Source organism: Poromitra crassiceps (assembly GCF_964638095.1).
Source record: "Poromitra crassiceps genome assembly, chromosome: 6".
Lineage (NCBI taxonomy): Eukaryota > Metazoa > Chordata > Actinopteri > Beryciformes > Melamphaidae > Poromitra > Poromitra crassiceps.
The window spans coordinates 14,465,251-14,489,934 of NC_139627.1; the positions used below are offsets into that span (position 1 = coordinate 14,465,251).

Sequence of the window (24,684 nt, forward strand, 5' to 3'; positions counted from 1 at the left end):
TTTGACCATGTTAGCCCTAGATATCTGACATCATAACAGTATCCCTGGAGATGATGTGCCATGGCTGCAGTTATGGAAATCGCCGGCTCCATGGCCTCCCAAAATCATGACTGAATGACAGACAGACACCGCCCACACACCTCGGCGCCATCGTGCAACTGTGCGCTCATACTACATCAGTTGCTCGAGTGACATCACTGATGACATCACAACTGCCTGAGTGACATCACAGTTGAGAAATCAGTTGCTCGAGTGACATCACTGATGACATCACAATTGCTCGAGTGACACCACTGATGACATCACAATTGCTCGAGTGACATCACTGATGACATCACACTTGATCGAGTGACATCACTGATGACATCACAATTGCTCGAGTGACATCACTGATGACATCACACTTGATCGAGTGACATCACTGATGACATCACAATTGCTCAAGTGACATCACTGATGACATCACAATCGTGACCCACACTGCCACCACACATACTGCCACCCACTTTGCCAATTTGAATTAAGAAGATAATTAGTTGTGTCTTTCTAATATGATACACTGGTTTGAATATGCAGTAAACCGTTTCATTTGCAGATAGGCCAGTGCATGCAATATCTAATCATCAATTTATATTAGTAATTGATCTCTCGGGGGAATGTCCACCAATACAAGGCTTCATACTAGTTTAGATGAAGAAGTGATGTGAAGTCTGACTCAAGACCACCTTACTCTGCCTCTGATTTGTGGTTGAGTTTGTTCTGAGGGTAAGCCAATCAGAGGTAGAGTAGAAGTGACATGTCACATTTCTTTCCTCCACAGTTTAAACCTGTGTCAATGGTAAGAATGTGTCCATTTGAGAATAAAATGACATAACATTAAAGAAAAAAGTATTTTATGTATTTAAAATACACAAAATACAAGGTCTGAAAGTATTTTGATACAAATTACATCTTATTTTTCTTGGTCCAGCCAAATACAAATTACAAAATACACAAATGTATTTGAAATATGTATTTTAAATACATGTATTTCAAATACTGCCCATCTCTGCACACACACTACTGTGTCCCTCTCTAAACGCTTTTTCACGTTAGATTTAATTTAGAGATTCAACTTGATGGTCCCTGCGCACACAGAGTACAAGTACGAAATGCACTTTAGCATCTATTACCAGAAGTGCAAAGAGTAGAAAAAAGTAGAAAATAAGTTCAATGCAAAGTATTGTAGGCTATAGTAATGTATGCAACAACTATGGACTACCTGCCTCATGAGTTACCAGGAACGTTACAGTATACTATAGAATAAGTGGATCTAGAATAAATAAGGCTAGTATGAGTGCTATATGTGTGTGCCAAGATATGTCAGGATACATTATAACATATAAATAAGATAGCCTACACTACAGTATGTGCTTAGGCTATAACAGTAGCCTAGAAGAACTATGAATACGGTATGCAAGATGTTTAAAGTAATACATAGCATGCAGTGCATATTATGAACAATTAGCCTATATCTTAACAGTAATACCCTAACAGTATAGACAGTATGAACAGTGGATGTGAAATTCCATGTCAATGAAAAGTGTCAACAGTGGGGTGTGTGTGTGTGTGTGTGTGTGTTTGTGTGTGTGTGCATGCATACAGGAGTGTGGTATTAATAATACAAGTAATTGTTATTATTAATACAAGTAATTTATCGTCACTATACCATTTAAAGAAGCAGATTGATAATAAACTTTAATAGTGTTTTTCTGCTAATTGTGTCTCAGCGTTTCTGCATGGCACTCAAGGTTAGGCCTGGCCAATATTCTGAGCTTACCAGACTGTTCTAGCTGTTCTATTATTTGCCTTTACCCACTTAACATCATTCATTATATCATTATTCACTGATAATTATTTAGGCCTATCAAAAATCACATTGTGTAAATATATTTTGTAAGAGTCCATATCGCCCCCAGCCCAATTTACAATTGAAAATCGAGCTCACTTTGTAGAAAATACAGAGATATATCATCTTTCGCCATTCAGCCTAAACCTACTGAGATATGATTTTTCGTCCATATCGCCCAGCCCTACTCAAGATCTTTGTTGTCGTCAGTGTTGGGGCTAGTAATGTGTTTTAGTACTAAATGACCATGTTAGTTTTTTAATTATTGTCATCGGTTTGTGGTTATACATTACATAGATAGAATATTTTTTACTCACAGACTTTTTCATGTAAACACAGAGACTTTACAAAATGTTTGGTCATGGATATTTGGTTTAAAGTCATGGAAAAGTCATGGATGGTCAAAATGTGTATGAACCCTGGGTATAGGACGTATACAGTCACTGGAGGAAGGTGTGTGTGTGTGGTTGTTGTGTTGTGTGCAGGGAAGAGGGGGGGGGGGGGGGGGTACCAGTGGTAGACCACCATGTGATTAACTGTAGTGCCACAGGGACTCATATGGCAACGTTTGATAACACTTTAGATTAGGGAACACATATTAACTATGAATAAGTTGTTTATTAACATACATATTAGTAGTGTAAGTTCATTATCAGTCTTTATAAACCACTTATTAGCACATTATTCTGCACTATTGGATTCTACAGACCATTAACTATGGTTTTTCCCCTCAATCACCACCATCAGTTAGTACTTACACCAGTCAGTGAGGGTGCACAGGAATTGGGCCTGCTTTGCTCAGTATGGGGCTTAAGGTGCTGCTAATATTAGATATTATTGAGATGAATTATGAAATTATTAAGGGAAGTTAATAGTTAATTTGTCATCCCTAATCTAAAGTGTTACCCAACATTTTAGTTGTTGATTGAATTGTGGAGACAATGATGTAATTAGTTGTTTCATAGATTTATTTATATATTTATATATTTTTATTTATTACATTTTCTTTCTTTCTTTCTTTCTTTCTTTCTTTCTTTCTTTCTTTCTTTCTTTCTTTCTTTCTTTCTTTCTTTCTTTCTTTCTTTCTTCTACGGGAAAATATTAAAAGTAACATTACAGATGTTTAAATGTGTTGCATTTAATCTGGCCTGAGTCAGTTTAAACTGGTTTACAGCAGGTTCCTGTTCTACAGCACATCGAGACACATGTCACATTACAGACACATTACAATACAAAAATAAAAACAGGAACACAGAATAGAAACAAGGCAATAGCAAAACATGAATGGCAACACAGACACTACAGAGCAGAGGGCTTGTAGCAGAGTAAGATTGTATTATGTGAGTTAGTTGAATCAGTGTGTGTGCTTCCATCAGAGGGGTGTTGGTTTATATGCCTGTTTGAAATGTCACATGGAGGTTATCAGAGGGGTGTTGGTTTATATGCCTGTTTGAAATGTCACATGGAGGAGGTTATTGCTCTAATGTGATATGGGATCTCATTCCAGATTTCAGTGCATTTGTGGGGAAATTAGCTCTCATATAGTTTGTAAGCTGCTACTGGAATAAGTTATTGTTTGGGATCTGAAAGTGAAGTTTAAGGGTTAGATTATTTGTGTAGTTGTGAAAAGTCGGTGCATTAGAAAGTGCAGTGCAGGGGGGGGTACGGTGGTGGGGTGGTAAGCGCTGTCGCCTCACAGCTCGAAGGTCCTGGGTTCGATTCCCACCTGGGACGCTGTGAACGCTGAAGGAATGCGTGCCCGTCCGCATGTCCTCGAGTGCCCACCGCCCGGGTGGGGTCGTCAAAAGGGCCTTTCTGTGTGGAGTTTGCATGTTCTCCCCGTGCCTCCCGGGGGTTTCCTTCAAATAGGAACCCCCTTCACAAAAACATGCAATATCCTGGTTGCTAATGTGGTTCCTCCTCTGGTCGTTAAGGGCGCCTGTTCAGAGGGAGGGGAACTGGTTGGAATAGCGTGAACCTCCCACGTGCTATGTCCTACCGGTGAAGCTTCCTCTGTCAGGGGAAAAGAAGCGGCTGGCTAACTGCCCATGTCTCGGAGGAAGCATGGAGCCAGTTTCGGCTCTCCCCAGATCGGCAGAGGGTGGAGTAGCAACCAGGATAAATAAATTAAAATTAGCACTAATGGGGGATAAAAATGGGATAAAAAAATCAAGAAAAAAAGAAAGAAAGTGCAGTGCAGTGGTGAGCCTGGTGGTGGTGGTGGTGGGGGGGGGGGTAGTTTGTCATGGATCTTATAAGCTCTATTGCAATGTGTCTTGCTATTGGTTCAATCATCATCAGTATATAAATGGGAGCTGGGGCTCTGTCTGTTTGTTTGTTTCTCTGTTTGTTTGTTACCAAGATTATGGAACAACTATTAGGCCGATGTTCATGAAACTTGGTGGGAGGGTGTAGCATGGGCCAAGGAAGAAGCTGTTCAATTTGGGAGCGGAGCGGATCTGGGTCAGGTCAAGGGAGAGGGGCGGGGCTAGGGAAAGGCACCTGTAGCTAGGTGTAGCTAGCTAGGGATAGGAAGGTCTATCAGGATTCAAGGGGTGGGTAGGGGGAGTGGCTAGGCTAGGGGAATGTGGGTACTGGTAGGGGCCAGGGGCAAGCCCCCAGGAATAGGGCTGGGCTGTGAAGCCATTTGAACATGGTGGCGAAGCTCTGTATTGCAAGTCACGTGACGCCATGCAGCCCAGAAAGGAAAATTCCCATCCACTTGCATGGGGACCCCGGCAGCTGTTAAACCCAGGGGATTTTTTTCCGGGTGTACACTCAAAGTATAAAACGACTCTTTTAATTATCAAATAATTTTTTATGGGGTAATTTTTCCTTCAGAAGCCACTAAGAGCCGTATACGGGTGTATTTTCTTCTTTTAAAGCTTCTGGCATACTCTTCGCGCCCAGCCAAGCGCATAGGGCGCACGGCGATTATGACGACATCGCACGGGGCGTGTCGGGGGGTGAGGCCTGAGCGCAGCGCGGCGCGTCCATGGAGATTTTTCTATCAGCGCGTCGGTTTTGCTGCCTGTGCCTGTGAGATCTCCGTGGTAGGCTATCAGCGGATATCTGCTGTGATTGAGTCCTCACCGTCGTAAAGTCACCTTCAAAGCATGATGTTCGATTATAACGAACTAGTTGTGTGGCTTAGCCTTCCCAAATGTGGAGGGGTCGTTTTTTATAATTTAATACATAGAATTGGGAACGTTACATTCAATTTCACTCAGACTGCCTGGAGCCTGGAGCTGCGCACTGAGTATGTTCTGTTTTGGCCCGCGCAGAGTGCGCGCGCCCTCCTCTGAGCCCCGCCTCCAGCGCGTGCGCGAAGAGTATGCCAGAAGCTTAATACATCCATGGGTGGGAGGGGTGGGAGACGTCATGGAATACGTCATGGCACACATGCGCACTTCGCCTTGGACCGCATGCTCAGGAAGTAAAAGCAGGAAGAAAAACCCCCCATGATGGCTTCATGCGCCAGTGAGCAGCCTCCGTCCGAATGCATGGGTGGGCGTATTATTTTAATACATCCATGGCCAGGGGAGGTGAATGAAGGGGGCGTGGCTGGGGCAAAATAGCTGTAACTAGTGTCCTCTAGAGAGAGAGTGTCGACAGCGGGGGACCAAAATGCATGACTTATTAGCCAATGAACAGCCAGGAAGGGGTCTCACGCTACTTTTGAATGCTAAAATAAAGCTGATAATGTACAATTTGATTCAAAAAAAAAAAAAAACACTTTCAAATACAACACAAACTGTCCATTTGGCTGCAACTCGACAGTGCTGCTTAATCCAGGATCTTACTTCCTGGAACTCTTGAGAGTAAAAAACTGGTCCATTGGAGTGAATGGAGATGTCGCGACTCTTCTATATAGACGGCTCTGGCTGTAACTAGGGACAGGAAGGTGGGTCAGAGTCAGGGTTCGAGGGGTGAGGGAGTGAGGGGTGAGGGAGTGAGGGGTGAGGAGTGAGGGGTGAGGAGTGAGGAGTGAGGAGTGAGGAGTGAGGGGGTGAGGAGTGAGGAGTGAGGGGTGAGGAGTGAGGGGGTGAGGAGTGAGGAGTGAGGGGTGAGGAGTGAGGAGTGAGGGGGTGAGGAGTGAGGGGTGAGGAGTGAGGAGTGAGGAGTGAGGGGTGAGGAGTGAGAGGTGAGGGGGTGAGGGGTGAGGAGTGAGGAGTGAGGGGGTGAGGAGTGAGGGGGTGAGGGGTGAGGAGTGAGGGGGTGAGGGGTGAGGAGTGAGGGGTGAGGGGTGAGGAGTGAGGAGTGAGGGAGCACATTGGGAGACAGTATATTGTTGAGGGAACGCTTGCATGTATGTGTCTGAAACAGCTGAAAGGTGGTCACATGATTTTAGTGAAGGTGGGAGATCCGAAATCACTGCTCTGAGACGCAACTAAAGGAATGTTTCTCACGCAAATCCATACACAACGTTTCAATAGGAAAGAAAAAGTGTCGTGATTAGAAGTGAATTCATAATCGACTAGTGCCGTGCCCGTTCCCCTCCCTCCCCTTCCCCCCCCCCCATTCACATGATCATGCTCAAAAAGCTGCATGCTCACGGTGCCCGCTGTGGTCTGTCTGTGTGTGTGCGTTAGTATTAGATGCAACTAGTCACCTTCAAGTGAGTCACCCTTGTCATCCCAAAATAGGGCCCTTAAGTGAGTGATTTCTGAGTGCCCTTATCTGTCACCTTGTTCACTCGGCATGAGTTTGCATCCTAATGTGTTCAGCTTATCGGGCGTTGGACTGCGTTGTGTTCACAGTCTGTGGACTGCGTTGTGTTCACAGTCTGTGGACTGCGTTGTGTTCACAGTCTGTGGACTGCGTTGTGTTCACAGTCTGTGGACTGCGTTGTGTTCACAGTCTGTGGCCTCTTCGCTACGTGACCAGACGAAAACAGGAACCCCGTTTTCGTCACCACACACAATCTGACAATATTTTTCCACTCAACCGTGTCTGCTTCTGCAAGGCTCGGCACCAAACGGATACGAGCTGCACATCCTATTCATATCTCGTGTTTTCTTCAAGTTTTAACGTCTTTCAGACGAGGCAGTTGAACACAGCAGAGCGGAGGTGCTGCAGACTGCACAACAAATAGCATGTAAGTGGATGTGGCCGTGTTGTTGCGTGTGACTACTTGAAGTTCTGACAATGGGGCATTTCCTTTTGCGTCACGCAATGATGATTTCTGGCACACAACATGAATCGCACTTCCTGTCATCACCAGCAGCGACCACTTGTTGTGTTGCCAGATCCTGCGAGAGAAACACGCAGCCAGGTCCTTAGGCAGGGAGAAGGGCCTCAGAGACCCCGGGCTGGAGTAGCTTGAGCAGCTGCTTGCTTGTTTCCCTCACAGGATCTGGCAACACTGACTGAGCGTGGAAGATGAAACCTATCATAAGGTTACTGAGAACAGTTTGTAATGAATGGAGGGCCGTTTCTCAATAAGGGTTCTTGTGTGTTCTTGTGTCCCTGTTAGGGATGGGCGGGAGTACTCGGGTACTCGAGTACTCGTTCATAACGTCAGTACTCGAGTAATGTTCCCACTGTTCGGGATGCTCTGGTTGGTGACTTGTGTCAAGGCACGTATCCCAGCATTCTGAACTGGATAGGGGACGAGCCACGCCCACCCATGTATTCGGATGGAGGCTGCTCACTGGCGCATGAAGTCATCATGGGGGGGGGGGGGGGTTTCTTCCTGGTTTTACTTCCTGACCATGCGGCCTAAGGCGAAGTGCGCATGTGTGCCATGACGTATTCCATGACGTCTCCCACCCATGGATGTATTAAAAGAAGAAAATACACCCGTATACGGCTCTTAGTGGCTTCTGAAGAAAAAATGCCCCATAAAAAAATATTTGATCATTAGACACCCGGAAAAAATTCCCCTGGGTTTAACAGCTGCCGGGGTCCCCATGCAAGTGGATGGGAATTTTCCTTTCTGGGCTGCATGGCGTCACGTGACTTGCAATACAGAGCTTCGCCACCGCGTTCAAATGGCTTCACAGCCCAGCGCTATTCCTGGGGGCTTGAGGCAGAACGCAGCAGAGAAGACGCCATAAGCTCCGGGAAGTTTTTTTTTTTTTACAATTTAAAGTTTTATTTCATCACTAAATTAATTTCGGATGACTTTTGATGCCTACAAGCAGGGTCGTAGGTTTCAATACTCAATACTGCGCTGGTATTGCGCAGCAGCCAATGCCCTCACGAACGCGTCGTCTCTCAGACCGCCAACAGCGCTACGTGTGCTTGTGACCTAGCGAGTTCAGTCTTCCAAGAACGACTAGCAGGAACACGAGAACCCCCCAAGAACAGGAGAACAAGCATGCATTCTTGGTATTGAGAAAGGGCAGAGGCCTGTCCCTGCCCTGACTTGCCACAGTGAATCATTCCTGTTGACTGTGGCGGGTGGAGGCAGAGACAGGCCTGAAGCAGCAGACCTTCCCCCTGAAAGTGAAACATACTGAAACGCCTACGCTTTCCTCCCCTGCTGTGTGTGAGAGCTATCAATGTCCTCGTATCATTTTACTGCACCTATTCAGAGAGCTGTGGCTAATGGCCCCGTCTCTCTCCAGCAAGTTCCTCTCAAAGAAATCATTGCAGGGGTGCAATGATCTGCCCTCCTATCTGCCACCTTTTACACTCTCCACGACTCTGCATCGCTGTCATTTAACCACAGTCATGATCAACGGAGCGTGGCATGAGAAACCTGTTGGTGTTGTAACCCAAACCAGCTATTCACCAGTTTCCCGGTGAGACAGTGGGCTCTATCTTCCCGACAGGCGCTATCCCCTAATAGCGTTTGCGCACCTGTTTGCGCGTGCCTTAAGGCAGGGAAGATGGCATTCCGCCTTTCGCGCCGTCCGCCGGGTGTTCTGCCGAGTTTTGCTCCCCCGCCAATCAGCAAAAAAAAAGCATCCCCACCTCACGGGAGCATACTTGTAATGATTTATACAGAAATGTAACTGTTTAAAAGTGATATACCGTAATTGTCTGGTAGACGTGACCTACATGACTTCTAAGTTAAAACAGCCCCGAAATATGTTGGGGATGCAATTCTCGGCCGGGATGCGGAAAGGTTCACGCAAGCGCAAATTAGAGCCGTGCCAAAATCATCTGCGCCCCAAAATGCCTGCGCAAACGGGGTTTGGGCGGTCTTAACTACCAGAATTATTCACAGACGTGGCCAGGCAAGGCTGGGCATTTACTTCAATCAAAGCCAATCAGATTCCCGTCTCGCAATGGTTTGTTTGCGTGAGGCATGCAATATGCTGTAATTATCTCCATGCGTAATAGAGTGTACTCACTCGTGCGAGGACAGAGAGAGCTTATTGACAGATCGTACTGTATGTGGTGCCAACGACCCTCCGGCTTATGAAGGTAAATAGCGTCCATTGTCCAACAAGTTTTCTCAATTAATTTCCCTCTTTGCGATGTGATAAAAGTTTCTCAGTGAGTTATAGATGATTGCCTCACTGAATTATCTGCTAATACCCAATTTTAGCAGCATAATTTGATGTCTTTGGCGTGGCAAGGCTGTGCGTAATGACATATCCAAAAAGAATTTCACTTTCCACTGCGCAAATACCTCTCTGCGCTGCATAGGAGCGCAGCCGTAATCTCCGTGCAGAGCGGCCAGCACAGAGAGGTATTTGCACGTAAGAGGTCCTTTTCAAAGCTCTTAGCACAAAGTAATTGCGCGCTGCTGACGATAGCATAATGCCATCTATCACCACATTTTAGCGCTGAAACGCCTGCTTTGGCTTGTGGCAGCCAATGCCCAGTATAGTTATCACAGGCATGCGTTTGTGTCCGCCCCCAAATTGCGTTGCGCACGGCGTTAAACGAGCGAAAACGCTAAATTAGCGCTTTTGGGAAGATAGAGCCCAGTGGGCGCTTCCATGACACCCTCCCTCCCTGTTTCCAGCTGCCGGTTGCCTGTTTCCGCCCAGGACCGTTCATAGTGAAAGAGACTGAAAATAATCATAATAATTGTTGTGACGTTGTACCTACCTATGTCTTGTAATGGAGCCCCCAGCACAATCATTTCACACGTGCATAATTGTACAAGGGAGAGACAATATCTTGAATCTTGAAAGAGAGAGACCGCTAAAGCTCCGTTCAATGACCAAATATAAGAGTTCCGGTTTGGACGTTTAGCCTTCACAATAAAAGCGGACGCTATGCAACCACATACAATTTTTTTGCAATTCTGGCTAAAATAAGCCCATACAGTACCAGTGAATTGACATTCACCTCGTTTTTGTAAAATATCGCCGCTATGCAACCGCACAACGCTACTATTTTTAGCCATTTCGGATAAAATAAGCCAAACGTTCCCACTCTTTGACAGCGGTGCACGGCAATGTAAACAGGAAGTCGACAAGCGGCTACCGCTGAGAATCATGGGAAACGTAAGTCCAGGAAAAAGGTGAATAGGCTCATTTCACAGCACACCACTTTTGAGGTGGTAAAGCAGGAAGTAACACAGTTGTAAATAATCAGCATTAATGAGGGCACCTGGCACTGGAACGCCTAAACAGAATGGAAGCATAATTAATGGTATTAGCGTACAGCTGCTTTACTTCCTGCTTTTACCACCTCAAAAGGGTTGCTGTGAAATGCGTCCATAGAGACACTGCGGAGCGCGTCATCATTCAGAAACCACGCCCAAAACGGGGGAAAACAGAAACCCCCCCTCCAATCCTGGCGTCCTCCTATGTCGGGTGCATGGTTGCGTGTTGCACAAAAAGATCGTATACTGTATATGGAAGATGAACACTCCAACTTACTTCCTTGACAGCTACATCCACATTTTTCTTCTCGCCAATTCTCAATGGCTTCCTTGTTTTGCTCAGGAGTACAAAAAAACTTTAACTGGCGATTCTTTACATTTGTTGTCTGCGCAGCCCCACCACACAACAGCTTTTAGCTATGTTTAATTCAAGGAAAATGAACACGCTGGTGTGTGGAAATGAACGGAGCTTTTCCCCCGTGATGGGCGTGGCCTATTTCATGCAGTGTCTCCATGGTCGTTGTGCCAGGTGATGTCTTTGGCAGTGATTTGCAGTACCTTTCGTGGCCCACAGGTGCTTACCCATCCATATTGTGTGTGTGTGTGTTTTGTAGCGACGGGAGACGCAGCGCCTCCAGGCTGTGGGGGAACCTCTCTGAGAAAGCCTCGGGACCTCAGCACTACCCAGGAGCATGGAGGCCCAACGTGTCACTGGTTCTCAGGATAAGGTGAGGACGCTCTTATACACTTCATTGTGTGTGTTGGCATGTTTTACCTGCACACACGGTGCATTGCTCTATACCAGGGATGGGCAACTGGCGGCCCGCGTCCTCACTCAGTGCCGCCCTCGAGTCTTCTTTAGGGGGAGAACACAGAAAGCAATGTCACATTACCTGCCGACACATTTTCATGGAGCATCCCCTTTTTTGAAGCCCTTCTCCTGCTGTGCTCCCGATTGGTCATTTCTCCCACTTGTCTCCCGATTCCATAGTGATACAAATCAAATGTCTCTGTAGCGGGCTTAGTTTTATAAGCCAGGGCCACATCTCTTAGGGCTGGGCAATATAATCGATACGGCAATATATCGCAATATTTTATTTCCCGATACTGTATCGATACTTGGACGCCAAGTATCGCGATATTACTTTTTTTTTTTTTTTTTTTTTTTTTTTGCAGGCCATGCCATGCCAGGCCTCTGCATCTGGTGATTCCCACCCCTAATCGATATTTCCCATATCGATGCGTTCAGTAACACTCAACACTTTTGACTAAATTTGTCCACTAACTTATCAGTATAAAGTGATGTACATATTATTACACTACCTGGGTGGTACACAGTGTGTTGTATCTTTAGCTCTATTATTTAATTTGGAGTAAATTCTGTAGAATATCGCAATATATCGCAATATGTATCGCATCGCAATATATCGTGATACAATCGTATCGTGACCCAAGTATCGTGATACGTATCGTATCGTGAGATCCTTGCCAATACCCAGCCCTAACGTCTCTGGTGCTAGCATATGAAACTAGAAGAGCGAAGGCAAACATCAGTACAAACCATGCCATGCTAGCTTGCTAGCAAGGTAGCTAAATAACGCTCCAAAGTTAGGCTACGTTTTGGCAAGGGGAAAAACTGGCATGGCCATTTTCAAAGGGGTCCCGGCCTTGACCTCACCTCAAACAAGATATCTGAATGAGAATAGTTCTATGAGTCTCCCCTTTAAAGACACTAAATGCATTTGAATATGAAAAATAGAAATGTTGGTATAATCAACTTTTATTACCAGTATATATTTCATTCTTTTCATCAACTTAGTAGCTATAATTGGGTAATTGGGGTTAGTTGCGTAACTAGGGCTGGGTATTGGCAAGGACGTCGCGTCACGATACGTGTCACAAATCACGATACATGGGTCACGATACGATTGTATTACGATACATTGCGATATGTTACAGCATATTGCGATATATTGCAATGTTCTACATACACTGACAATTTTAAAATAGAGCTGAAAATACAACTTGTTGTGTACTGCCCAGGTAGTGTAATAATATGTAGATCACATTATATTGATAATTCAGTGCACAAATTGAGTCAAAACTATTGAATTCAAATTGTCATTCAAATTTATCAGAACGGTATTTGCTGACCACACTGAAATAAGAAAATACAGTGCATATAAGTATTCTTATTGTGTCACATTGGATTCCAAGATAGGAACCCTCTGAAAACCATATTTTTTGCTGAGTAGGGCTCAAAAGTATTTTAATTGCCTTTCTGGTGTTTGTATGCTTTTTCCTGTTAAATCAACTGAAACACACAGCAGTTGGGCAGCAGTTGAGCAGCAGTTGAGCAGCAGTTGAGAAGTGTTCACACATTCAAGCTAGAGGCCTGCGTGGGCGGGACTGTTTTCTTAATCCCGCCCGCTCCCGCGGGATTTCTGAGCAGACACGTTCTGACCGGCTGCCCCCGCCCGTTATGTGCGGTGGTTCCCCTCGGTACTACGTTGAACTGGGCTCTCTCAAAAATCACATCCTGTCTTCCTGCGTAGTGCTGTTCAAACGCTGCTGCTTTAAGAGCTCATAGTTCTTCTTCTCTGCCTGAGTCATGGTTCAACTGCTCAAACATCCTCAGCTCCCATCCCATTGGATGACTTATGGACCTCACAGCAAGAAGGTCCCGGGTTCGAGCCCCGGTCTGCCCCAGGTCCTTTCTGTTTGCTTGTTCTCCTCTGCGTGCTCTGGTTTCCTCCCACCATCAAAGACATGTTCTGTATGTTAGGGTTAATACTCCTGTCAGTGAGGCACTGACAATTCTAACTAAAGTTCCAAGGGACAGCAGTTAATAATTTGCCATGTGGCTAACACTGGCGCATTTACAGTAATGTTCATTAATGTGCATTGTCCCTCAAATAAATAAATAAATAAATAAAAATAAGAAATGAGAGTGAGTTCACCTGATATTCCTCTTGTTTTTCATTGAGTCATGAAGCGATCTGAAATCGGTCAAATCTTCTTGTCCAGCGTGGCCGTTCTGCTGGGTTTGAAACAGTTGAATGTCTCTGGGTGTAACTGAACAGCCCTCTCGTCTCCAATGTTTATTCCCTTCGTTTCGTGCTCCTCAGTCAAAAGCAGAGGTGTAGTGCTATCTGGAGAAGTGGGGGAACACACCTATATGGGGAATACCCCGCCGCACGCACGCACGCGCGCGCGCGCACACACACACACACACACACACACACACACACACACACACACACACACACACAGACACACTTAGCTTAGCTTGCACACTGCAGAAGTAGCCCATGACATTTCCAGCTCTGAAACAAAAAAAGACGTAGTCCAGCCTCAGCAATGACCGAAGCGAGCAAATATTCACAGCAGAGCAGAGTCGGTTATGATCACAAACAGCTAAACAATCTCTCAACGAGTCTCAAGCATCACACGATTTGCACGATGCATAATTGATCATCATTTGGCACGGCGGCAGGCATTTTTAGTAAGTAACTTTTGCCATTTCGTGGCGAATTCTGGCGATGCAAATTGCAAACTTTTGATTCAACTACCGTAGAACTACCGTATTTCTCAGCTAAACGCCTGCACAGAGCACAGAGCCGCGGCGCTGGATTGCTCTATGTTATATAATATTGTAGTCTATATTATAACGTTACATATCAGCTGGAGGTGGTGAGATTATCATCCTTGCCAGTTATAAAACAGGAAGGCTTAGAAGAGAGACAAACACTGATTTACTTTAGAGACAACAAGTCACCTGGCCTCTCTGGTCTGGGTCGTTTTCCACAATTTATCCTGGGAATGGTGAAAAAGGTCTGCAGGACACCGGCATACAGTAGGCAGCGTATTAGCCCGTTCCAGCGAGATTTCAGCTCTATAATTCAAGCCTCTCTCTCTTTAATAGTTGTCTGTGAGCTTCTGTAAAGCTGCTAGTTCTCATTAGAAACATTCTCAGGGTTCAACAGTCTCTAATACAGGGGGCAACTGTTGTCAAAAAGAAGAAGGAATGGAAGTCCCCTTCTTCACCTTCTTTTCAATTCTGGTTGATGGACTTTCTCTTTCTGTCTCTCTCCATCATATGATTGTTCAATCATGTTGTCATTATTACTACTGTGATTGCTATTGTTGTGTCAGCTAGATTTAGCTAGACATAATCCTCTGTGAAGACATGCTTGTGAATTAGGGCTATACAAATAAACTTGACTTGACTTGACTTGCCTTGCCTTCTGTTGTGCGGATGGAGAGACTTTGGTTGGATGTGGACCAACTCACTTCGGAAGTTTTCGTCTGGCTGGGATCCGTTTCTGGCCTACGTGAGATACCGTGCATAATATCCTTAGCGCATAAACACCTTATGTGGCTAGTAGCACCACGTTGCAATATTGAATGTTGAATATATATGTAACCATTGTTTTTTTCTTTTCTTTTCTGTCCTGTTTGTGTATTGTAAAAACAAAGAGAAAAAGAGCGGGGAAGCATTATCAGTGTGTTAAACAGTAATTAACCTTGAAAGGTCCTTGATGTTTAAGGTGTTGGGGAACCCTGTGAGTCTTTTACACTTACAGGTATACAGTAGGTGCTCCTTGAATATGAGTGAACATTGCACAAATCAGCCACATTCTCTGCTGTTGTGTCCTCGCTGTGAACAGGAAGGAGGTCCTGCGCTTCACATTCTCTGCTGTTGTGTCCTCGCTGTGAACAGGAAGGAGGTCCTGCGCTTCCTGGACGCGGAGAGGGACATCTCGGTGCTGAAGAGCAGCTTCAGGCCCGGGGACACGGTGCACTATGTGCTGGACCGACGCCGCACCTTCAACGTGTCGCGCACGCTGCACAGCCTGCTGCCCGACACCTCGCCGCTCAAGAACCGCAGGTTCAAGACCTGCGCCGTGGTCGGCAACTCCGGCGTGCTGCTCAACAGCGGCTGCGGGAAGGAGATCGATAGCCACGATTTCGTCATACGGTAAGTAGGACACTTCACATCAAAGATGTGGCACATGGGAGGTTGGAGCTTATTTCCAACACTAGTCCCTAGTTGGGCTTTTAAATAGACTGCAACAGTCTAAAATCACATTTGACTAGGGGTGTCACGCTACACTCAGTTCACGATACGATACGATACACGATATTGGGTTCACGATAACAATACGATATTTTAACTATTTTTTTGCGATCAATTTGTAAGTTGAGGGGGAATCCTCCACGCTAATTTGAGTAATTTGACCATTTTCATCCTCGTGTCTGTAATGTCCCTCGTCTGTTCAAACAAAGCAATGAAAAGGAGAGCGAGCATGCAATCAGATGCAGATCAGTGCCACCATGTTCAGCTTCTTTTTCTCACGATATGAGATTTCATCTCAACGGTACATATTGTCACGTTTTCATATCGCGATATATTGTGGGACGATATATTGTGACATCCCTACATTTGACACAACACCACACAATGCAACATACAAGAGATTCAGAAGCAAACAATCCAACCAGATTGTTGATTACATCATGAGATATGACAATACTGTATAAAGAATGACAAGAACAGTGAGTACAAGCTTGATTAGATTTCAGCCCGTTCTTGAGTTTTGAGTTAAACATTTCAATATATTTAATTAGTTTCATTTCAGTTGGTTGTTTATTCCAGAGTTCTGATACCCTTTATAGAAAATGCTAATTGGGCAGAAACATTGGTACAATGTGGTTCCCTCAGTTACACTTCTGCTTTGCTCCAGTGTCCTCTTGTCTACTATCTACTAGTGATGCGCGGGTCAGGCCGCACCAACCCAACCCGTCATCGGAGCCAGTCCGCCCCGCCCGCCCGATTAAAATATCTGAAAACCCAGAACCCAACCCAACCCAGCAGCCCGCAAACGGCCAATTTAATGTAATATGTCCCTGGACTCACGATGAGCGCAGCAGAGCACTCCGATGTGTCCAAACTCGTCTCTCACCTTCTCTCTCTCACAGACAGACACACACATGCGTGCCGGCCGGTGCGCGACTGGACAACAGTTTTACTGCTCTGGATGCGTTGCGTGGCTGCTTTCATGTCGTCGAGTTCTTTCTGCTTCGTCAGCTACAAACTCAGCTATTATCGATCTTTCCTGAATTAATCCAAGGTCAATGGAGGTAGCAGGTAAAGGAGGTAGGCTACAGAAACAGTTCTTATTCCTTCCAATTTCTTTAAATTACCTCATGCGCTCTCAATTGGTCACGTAGCCTACTCACGTTGCAGTAAAGTTGACAAATAGATCACAGTCGAGTCCACAACAGAAAATCTGCGGTATGGACACTTCAAATAATAATTACAGCGAATAATCCTTCCAAAATGTTTGTTCTGAGAGCACATAGGCTACCTCATGTGAAGTGTTTCTTTATTAGTGCAGCAGGTGCAGACGGCTTCAGACTCGCTGATTGTGTGTACGTGTGAGAGCGTTCACGTCTTAATAAAGGGTTACTCTGCATGTTTCACTGCTCTAACTCAATTTTATTATAATGTTGCTTTGTCACGTTCTGAGCCTGCCCCGCCCGCACCCGCCATATTTTCATAATTTGCCAACCCAGACCGCCTGCGGGGCGGGCCAGCCCGCGGGACCCGGGGGGTTCTGGGTGACCCGCACATCACTAGTATCTACTGAGGTTATCTGGAACTAACCTGGTTAAGCATTTATAAGCAAGTAACTGCCTTCTTTGATGGAAATCAAGCAGTGGTAAGTGTCAAAATTAAACAAATGTCAAACAGATGATAATTTACTTCATTTGTATAACTATAACTATACTAACTTACTATAGTATACTATACTATACTATACTATAATTGAAAGCGCTTTAATAGTAGGGGTGGGGGAAAAAATCGATACACCATAGTATCGCGATATTTTGCCTGACGATATTGTATCGATATTTGGACGCCAAGTATCGATATTAAAAAAAAATGCCCGAAGCGCCCGATGTTGCAGTCCGCGCCTGCAGTGGCGTATTGAGTCCAGAGAAGCTTAATAATGTAGCCTACGTGTGGGGCAAAAACAAAACAAAACAAAAAAACACTGCATGTTTTACTTCCGGTGAGGTCAAGGAAAAGGTAGGAAAAGGAGTTAGAGTCTAACTCCTTTTCGATATTTCGAAATATTGTCTAACTCTTAGACAATATATCGAAATATCGCAATATTCAATATATCGCAATATCGGCGATATCGCAATATTATCGTATCGTGACTCAAATATCGTTTTAGTATCGTGATCGAATAAAGGTAGTGAAGTTAAAAAGCACAATATTTCCCTCTGAAATATAGATAGTAGAAGTAGCATCAAATGGTAATACTCAAGTAAAGTACAAATACCTCAAAATTGTACAGTACAGTATTCAAGTAAACGTACTTCGTTACTTTCCACCTCTGCGGTGTGGTCGACTACTCTGATCTAAAGGATTGGTAAGAAATACTTGACTCTGTCTTGTTCACCAGCTGTAACCTGGCTCCCCTGGTGGAGTTTGCCAAGGACGTGGGTGTGAGGTCTAACTTCACCACCATGAACCCGTCGGTGATCCAGCGAGCGTACGGCGGCCTGAGGAACCAGACGGACACGGAGCGCCTGGTGCAGCGGCTGCGGCAGCTCAACGACAGCGTGCTGTGGATCCCCGCCTTCATGGTCAAAGGCGGAGAGAAGCACGTGGAGTGCGTCAACCAGCTGATCGTGAAGCGAAAGCTGCCCGTCCGGACGGCTTACCCTTCCCTGCGGCTCATCCATGCTGTGAGAGGGTGAGTTGTAGGGGCTGTTAATGTTGGCCAAACATGACGTTTGAATATTACTTCTAAAACAACACATGTAAAAAAAAAATAGATTGTGATTTAAATTGTACCTTTCACTTTGAATATACGGTATTCTGATATATCAGAATCAGCTTTATTGGCCAAGTATGTACATATGCAGGGAATTTGACTCTGGTTTGCGTTGCTCTCAAAGTACTCACATACAGTTGTACTTACATACAACTGCTATTTACTATACTACTATAAGTGTGTGGTAAAGTGTCTATTTTAAAGATGTACTGTATATATGAAAGAATGTACATGTATAGTGTATTGTATAAATAAGCCACACAGGATTGTAAACAAAGGCTTATACAGATATGTTTCCAGATATCAATTTTTGTGCATTATGTCCATAAAATGGCAACCCAATGCAACACGAGACATAACTTGTATAGACGGTTTTAACTTGACAACAAAAACACTCTAAATTGAACCCCAGCTCACTTCCTGTTGCAGTGTTTGCTATGGCCAGGGGGGGGGGGGAAGCAGAGCAGGACTGACAATTCCGTGAAAACCGTCTATAGATATATTTCTTTCAACATAAACATGTCTACATACCTACACATTACAAAACAGATCAAATGCCCTATAATGTGCACTTGGTGATTCTTTAATGTCACAATACAGTCGAGTGTAAAGGCTGATTCACACAGTACCGTGGACACAGCCTATTACTCTATTCATTTGTAAGGACTATAAACATATTAGCAATATATTTGGATGTCAGGGATAATATTAATTTGTACGGACTATATACACATGTCCAAAGTCCGGCCCCGGGGCCAATTGCGGCGCGCGGACTGATTTTAAGTGGCCCTCGTCTTGTCTCTCAAAATATACTTTTTGTGGCCCTCCACACAGTATTGGTTAATCAAGCAAGTTCAATTAGCATTTTTTCCCCTCATCTAACGATGACTGCACTATGATACAGTTTGTACAAGCACCAAGTAGGAACAGCACATGCAGAACTAATGTTTTCAGATGGTAAACAAAATCTTTAGAGTACATTTGTATGTGATTTTTTATTTTATTCATAACCCATATGATGTGAGAAGCACAACACACATTTTCACATTATCTAATCTGGCCCCCATTCAAAAATGTTTGGACACCCCTGGCATATACCATTACCATTAGATAAATTGGCAGTCCAATGGGCCATTGTCTAAAGGAGGTTTAGCTGCCTGGGAGTAACTAAACCAAACCTAAGTCTTTGGTGAAGCCTGACATCTAGTGGTGAAAAGTAGGGTACTGCACTGGCCTTCTGCTATTGGCTGGTCGTTGGTGTCACCTGCTGTACTCTGTAGAACTCAAGCTTTTTGACTGAATTAGAGGAGATTTTCAAAAAGGGGCTGTTTCACAAATTACGATAATTATTGTCCAAGATGTATATTTAAGAATGAGCAAGGCTTTGTAAATGATTTGTTCTCCATCTGTCCCCACCCCCTAGATACTGGCTGACAAATAAAATCAATATAAAAAGACCCAGCACTGGACTACTGATGTACACGCTGGCTACTCGTTTCTGCGATGAGATTCACCTATATGGATTTTGGCCATTTCCGAGGGACACAAGCGGAAATCTGGTCAAGTACCACTATTATGACGCGCTGAAGTATCGATACTTCTCCAACGCAGCGCCACACAGGATGCCACTTGAGTTCAAAACACTGAAGACGCTCCACAGCAAAGGCGCTCTGAAGCTGGTCACGTCCAAGTGCACACCTTAACGAGGTTACCTTAGCTTAACGAGGTTACCTTACCTTAACGAGGTTACCTTAACGAGGTCACCTTAACGTGAACTCTCCCCGGGCCACAAAGGAAGTCATGTGAGTTTGCGTCAAATGCAGAAGTTGCAACAAAAGTGTGCGTGCCTTTTTGGGAAATCAGCAGTTTTAAAGGGACAAAAGTAAGAATGTATCGGAATGTTAAGTGTGTCAGTATTTTCACTTGGCATTGAAAACTTGAAACTTGGAAACGAGCGACTTGAATGAGGTGATCCACCGTAAAGACAATGCAGCGGATGTAAAGTTACAATTAGTAATACACGTTTTTTGCTACTTGGAATTTGATGTACAATGAAATTGGATTACAACGACAAAATGTTTTGTTCTTCAAAATGTGATGATGACTCTAGGAATTAGAAGCTTCAGGGCAAGATTATTTTCATATCTGTTTAAATGTAGAGTGGAGAATGTACAATTTTACAGAATGTGTAATTGCCACCTAACTTTTTTTTTTTTTTTTTTACAACTGTATTGCTATCAATATGAATGTATAGTGACAAATCCCCATATACATCAGGTTGGCAATTAGGCCCCGCCCCCTTTTAAGGGGAAAACACAAGCATCTCCCCGTTGACCTCAATGTAAAATAGCACTACCCCAAAAAATTCTAGAAAAATAACAATCGTTTATTAATGACCCCAAAACAGCATGACATGACAATATATTACAACTCGTCTGGCCATAGAATGGGCAAGATACACCGGAAATATGACTTTGACCCATCTAAAATCATGTGACTCATGTCACATATTTACATTACAGCCCCGAGCCAAGTAGTCTACAACGACGCTGGGCCCCACTACAACAGCATTTCATGTCGGAAGACTAAATTAGCAACAGGCGGACACCGGAACTAGGTCAGAGACGGGTCATGAGTCACATGATTTTAGATAGGTCAAAGTCATATTTCCAGTGTATCTTGTGCAATGTGTGGTCGGCCATTCGGGTCATTAATAAACGAGATTGATTCTGTTATTTTTCTATTCAAAAAAATGTGTAGTGCTATTTTAAATTGAGGTCAACGGGGAGAGGCTTGTGTTTCCCCCCTAAAAGGGGGCGGGAACATGTGCCGCCAGCAGCCGCCTACAAAATACGTATTGCCGATCTGGTGTATATCATATGTAGCCTTTTGAAGCCTAAACAAATACAAAAAATAGGACATGATATGAAAATCCATATTACCTTGTGTTATTTATATTGTACAGACATATTTGTTCAGTGCAGTCCGGTCACAGACCGGTGACCACATCTTTGGAATGTTATATAGGTATATTTTTCATGTCAATTAGTCAAAATCATTGATAGTATACTGGAATGGTTATTGTATCATCTAACAACCCATATCTACTATATTAGTTGCATATGTCAAAAACCACTGATCTTTCATTTTTAGTGATACCTGCCAGTACATACAACCCCCCCCCCCCCCCCCCCCCCCCCGAGACACACACACAAACACACACACATTTCCTCATAACATATGATGTCATTCAAACAGTTAATGAATGTTTTAAAACAGAAGATGGCCTTGAAGAGCTGTCTATGCTGAAAATATAGTGTGATACCTATGGATTGAGATTAGTGCCAGCAGAGATCGTATTTTGAATTACCTATTGTCAATGCATTGACTCAAACATGTAATCTGTAAGGCACAATTTGAAATTGCTGGAGTGGCTTGACATTGAAAGTGTTTTGTTTTGGAATTGAAATACTGTAAATATTATTTCAAACGCAGGTTTCTCAATTTAGATTGAGCTCTCTGGGGACTTAGTTAAAGTAAATGAGATTGAGCGTCCTTGTCTTGATTCTGCACTTTCACTACCCACCTATTGGTAGGTAACTGATCAAAAATGTCTGCCAACAGACCAGAGACCACATCCGAGGGCTTATGACCGAACTTTGCCACAGTGGACAGTTTCAACATTTTGCAATTCAAATACAGTCCCTACCTGGTACAAACATGTTTCTGTAGCTCTGGCGCCACCTGGTGCTAGAACTGAACTCAACGAGCGAGGGAGGGAGCCACCAGCATTACTCTGCTCTGTTTCAGTGCTTTATCTTCTACTGCGACTTTTGAATGCCCATTTTGATACGAGATGCCTAATTGTTTACGGACACCTTGACATCTACAGGTCTCTTGTGAATTATGAACAGCTTTGACCATCTTCTCTGCTTCATCACCACATGGCTAAACAATGTATTGCGCAAAATTATTGGGGCTTTTTAGTAGGTGATTTTTACTTTTTATATCATTTAGGACTTAAAATGTGACAAATGTTTGTACAGTGCGATGAGCGAATGTGAATGGAGATGCAGGTAGGCTAGTCATTGCTGTGTGTTTCTTATTGATGGCTGCCTCTAGTATTTTAATGTATTCAGTCAAATCGGGTGACTGTGTGGCGAGATTTGTAAAGCCTTATTACGCCCAAGGTCACTACGTTGGTAGGCTTTGATCCTTTAGTACAACTTTATACCAAATTATTCTGCAATATTTGACTTCATCTTACTCTGTACTGCGTCTCATTTTTCTATGTTTGTGAGCAATTTTTTTTTTAGTAACGGCTCAAAGTAATAAAGATTGATTTACTAGGTTGCTTTAATGCCATTGTTTTTTTTTATTCTACAGTTAGTTATGAATTAATTAAATGCTTTATTACCACTTCTATGGCACTTGTGGTCCTCCATACTAAGCAGGGTTAATTGCACAATTTAGGTCGTCACCGAGTATTAACAGACATGTATTTATCTACTAAAAACAAACTATAGAAAACGAACCCATAGGCTGTTGTTTATTTATTTTTTTACTTTTTATTTATGCCTTTTCATATATATAGACAAAACACTCAGCAACATGTATAAACAAAAACAAAACAAAACAAAACAAAACAAAACAAAACAAAACAAAACAAAAACCAACAACAAGAATACAGAAACATCACCAACAGTGACAAAACAAAAACAAACAAAACAAAATATATAGATGAAACGCAACACCTTTCCATGTTTGATTGCTGATCAATTGTTGGAAACAACTTCATGTCTATCACAACCATTACTTCAGTAACTCACATTCCATCACAAAACATACAGGTCTTATTCCACCAACATACAAGTATTTCATTAAACCCTTGTCTTTATTCAGTCGTCATTTCTGACCTACCTGATGTCCATAATGACCATATATCACTAAAGTTGTCCATTTTAAATTGTATTTTAGCTGTAATCATTTCCATGATGGACACCTCATTCACCTTTTGTTTCCATTGTTTTATGTTCGGGGGTTGTGGCTGCAACCATAGGACAGTAATATTTTTCTTAGCTATCAAGAGCATGGTCCTCAATAAATACAATTTCTTTTTTTCCATTGGAGTTTCTGTTGGGATGCCTAGGATAAATAGTTTTGGATCAAGATTTAATTTTATATTCAAAATGCGTTCTATTTCCTTTTTCACATCCTCCCAGTACCCCTGCAGCTTAGGGCAAGCCCATAGTATATGTGAAAGGTCTCCCTGTTGGCCACAACCCCTCCAACATAATCCTGATGATTTTCCATATTTAGCCATTATGGCAGGAGTTCTGAAATACCTATTTTTGACCTTCCAGTCAAACTCCCTCCAGTTTGGACTGTTTGTTAGTTTATGACCAGACATACACGCTTCATCCCATTCAATTTCAGAGATTACACTATTCAATTCCAGTTCCCATCTTTTTTTGCTGTCCCAATCTTTCTCCCTTAAATCATGTTGCAATGCTTTGTAGAATTTTGAAATAATTCCTTTCTTAAGTTTTTCTTCCTCCCCTCTTATAATGAGTTGTTCTATGTTTGATGGATCCCTTAATATATTTTCCCATTCCTTGTTTTTCTGGAGATAATGTCTAACTTGTAGAAATTTATAATGATCTTGGGCAGGTAGATTAAATTCCTCACTAATTTGTTCAAATGATTTTAGTGTTTGCCCATCGAATAGTTGGCCAATATACACCAGTCCCCTATCCATCCATTTCTTAAAGCCTGTATACAAACTGGCTGGTTGAAAGTCTGGGTTTAATGCAATTTTAGTAGCTCTTGATATTGAGTTTGACAATCTTAACTTAGACCGTATTTTTGTCCATATTTTCAAAGTGTTCTCTACCCATTCATTTTTTATTCTTAGTTTTTTCCATTCTTTCTGGCTCATAAATGGTAGAGAGCCTAGTGGTACTGGAGAAGAGTTCTGTTCCATTTCCACCCAAATGGAGTCTTTATCTTCTGTAATCCATGACATTATTGTTTTAAGTTGTGCTGCCCAGTAGAAATGTAACATATTAGGTAAATTTAAACCTCCATCTCCTTTAGAACTTTGTAACCTTTTATAACTTATTCTTGCCTTTTTATTTTGCCAAACAAAATTTGAAATCATCTTGTCTAAGGTCTTAAAAACAAATTTTGTAATATTCATTGGAAGTGATTGAAATAAGAAAAGCAAGCGTGGCAGTACATTCATTCGCGTAATTTCCACTCTACCCATTAATGTCAGAGGCAGGAGCTCCCACTTTTTCAAGTCTCGTCTTATCTCTGAAATCAATTTGTCATAGTTGGCCTTAAATAAAAGGGATGTTGATGGTGTTAATATCACTCCTAAGTATCGGAAACCTTTCTTGGTCCATTGAAATTTAACTCTTTCCTCTAGT

The 24,684-nt window shown here is 43.2% G+C and overlaps 1 protein-coding gene across 1 annotated transcript in view; it reads left to right on the forward strand.

Moving 5' to 3' along the window:
- The window catches only part of st8sia4 (ST8 alpha-N-acetyl-neuraminide alpha-2,8-sialyltransferase 4), a 24,180-nt gene extending 1,478 nt beyond the window's left edge, over positions 1–22,702 (forward strand). Inside the window, exons 2-5 of the mRNA XM_083638031.1 lie at positions 11,015–11,128; positions 15,124–15,381; positions 17,879–18,172; positions 19,677–22,702. Coding sequence (XP_083494157.1) covers positions 11,015–11,128; positions 15,124–15,381; positions 17,879–18,172; positions 19,677–19,956 — 946 coding nt within the window. The 3' untranslated portion in view covers positions 19,957–22,702. The remainder of the gene's footprint in view (positions 1–11,014; positions 11,129–15,123; positions 15,382–17,878; positions 18,173–19,676) is intronic.
- Positions 22,703–24,684: the final 1,982 nt, after the last annotated feature.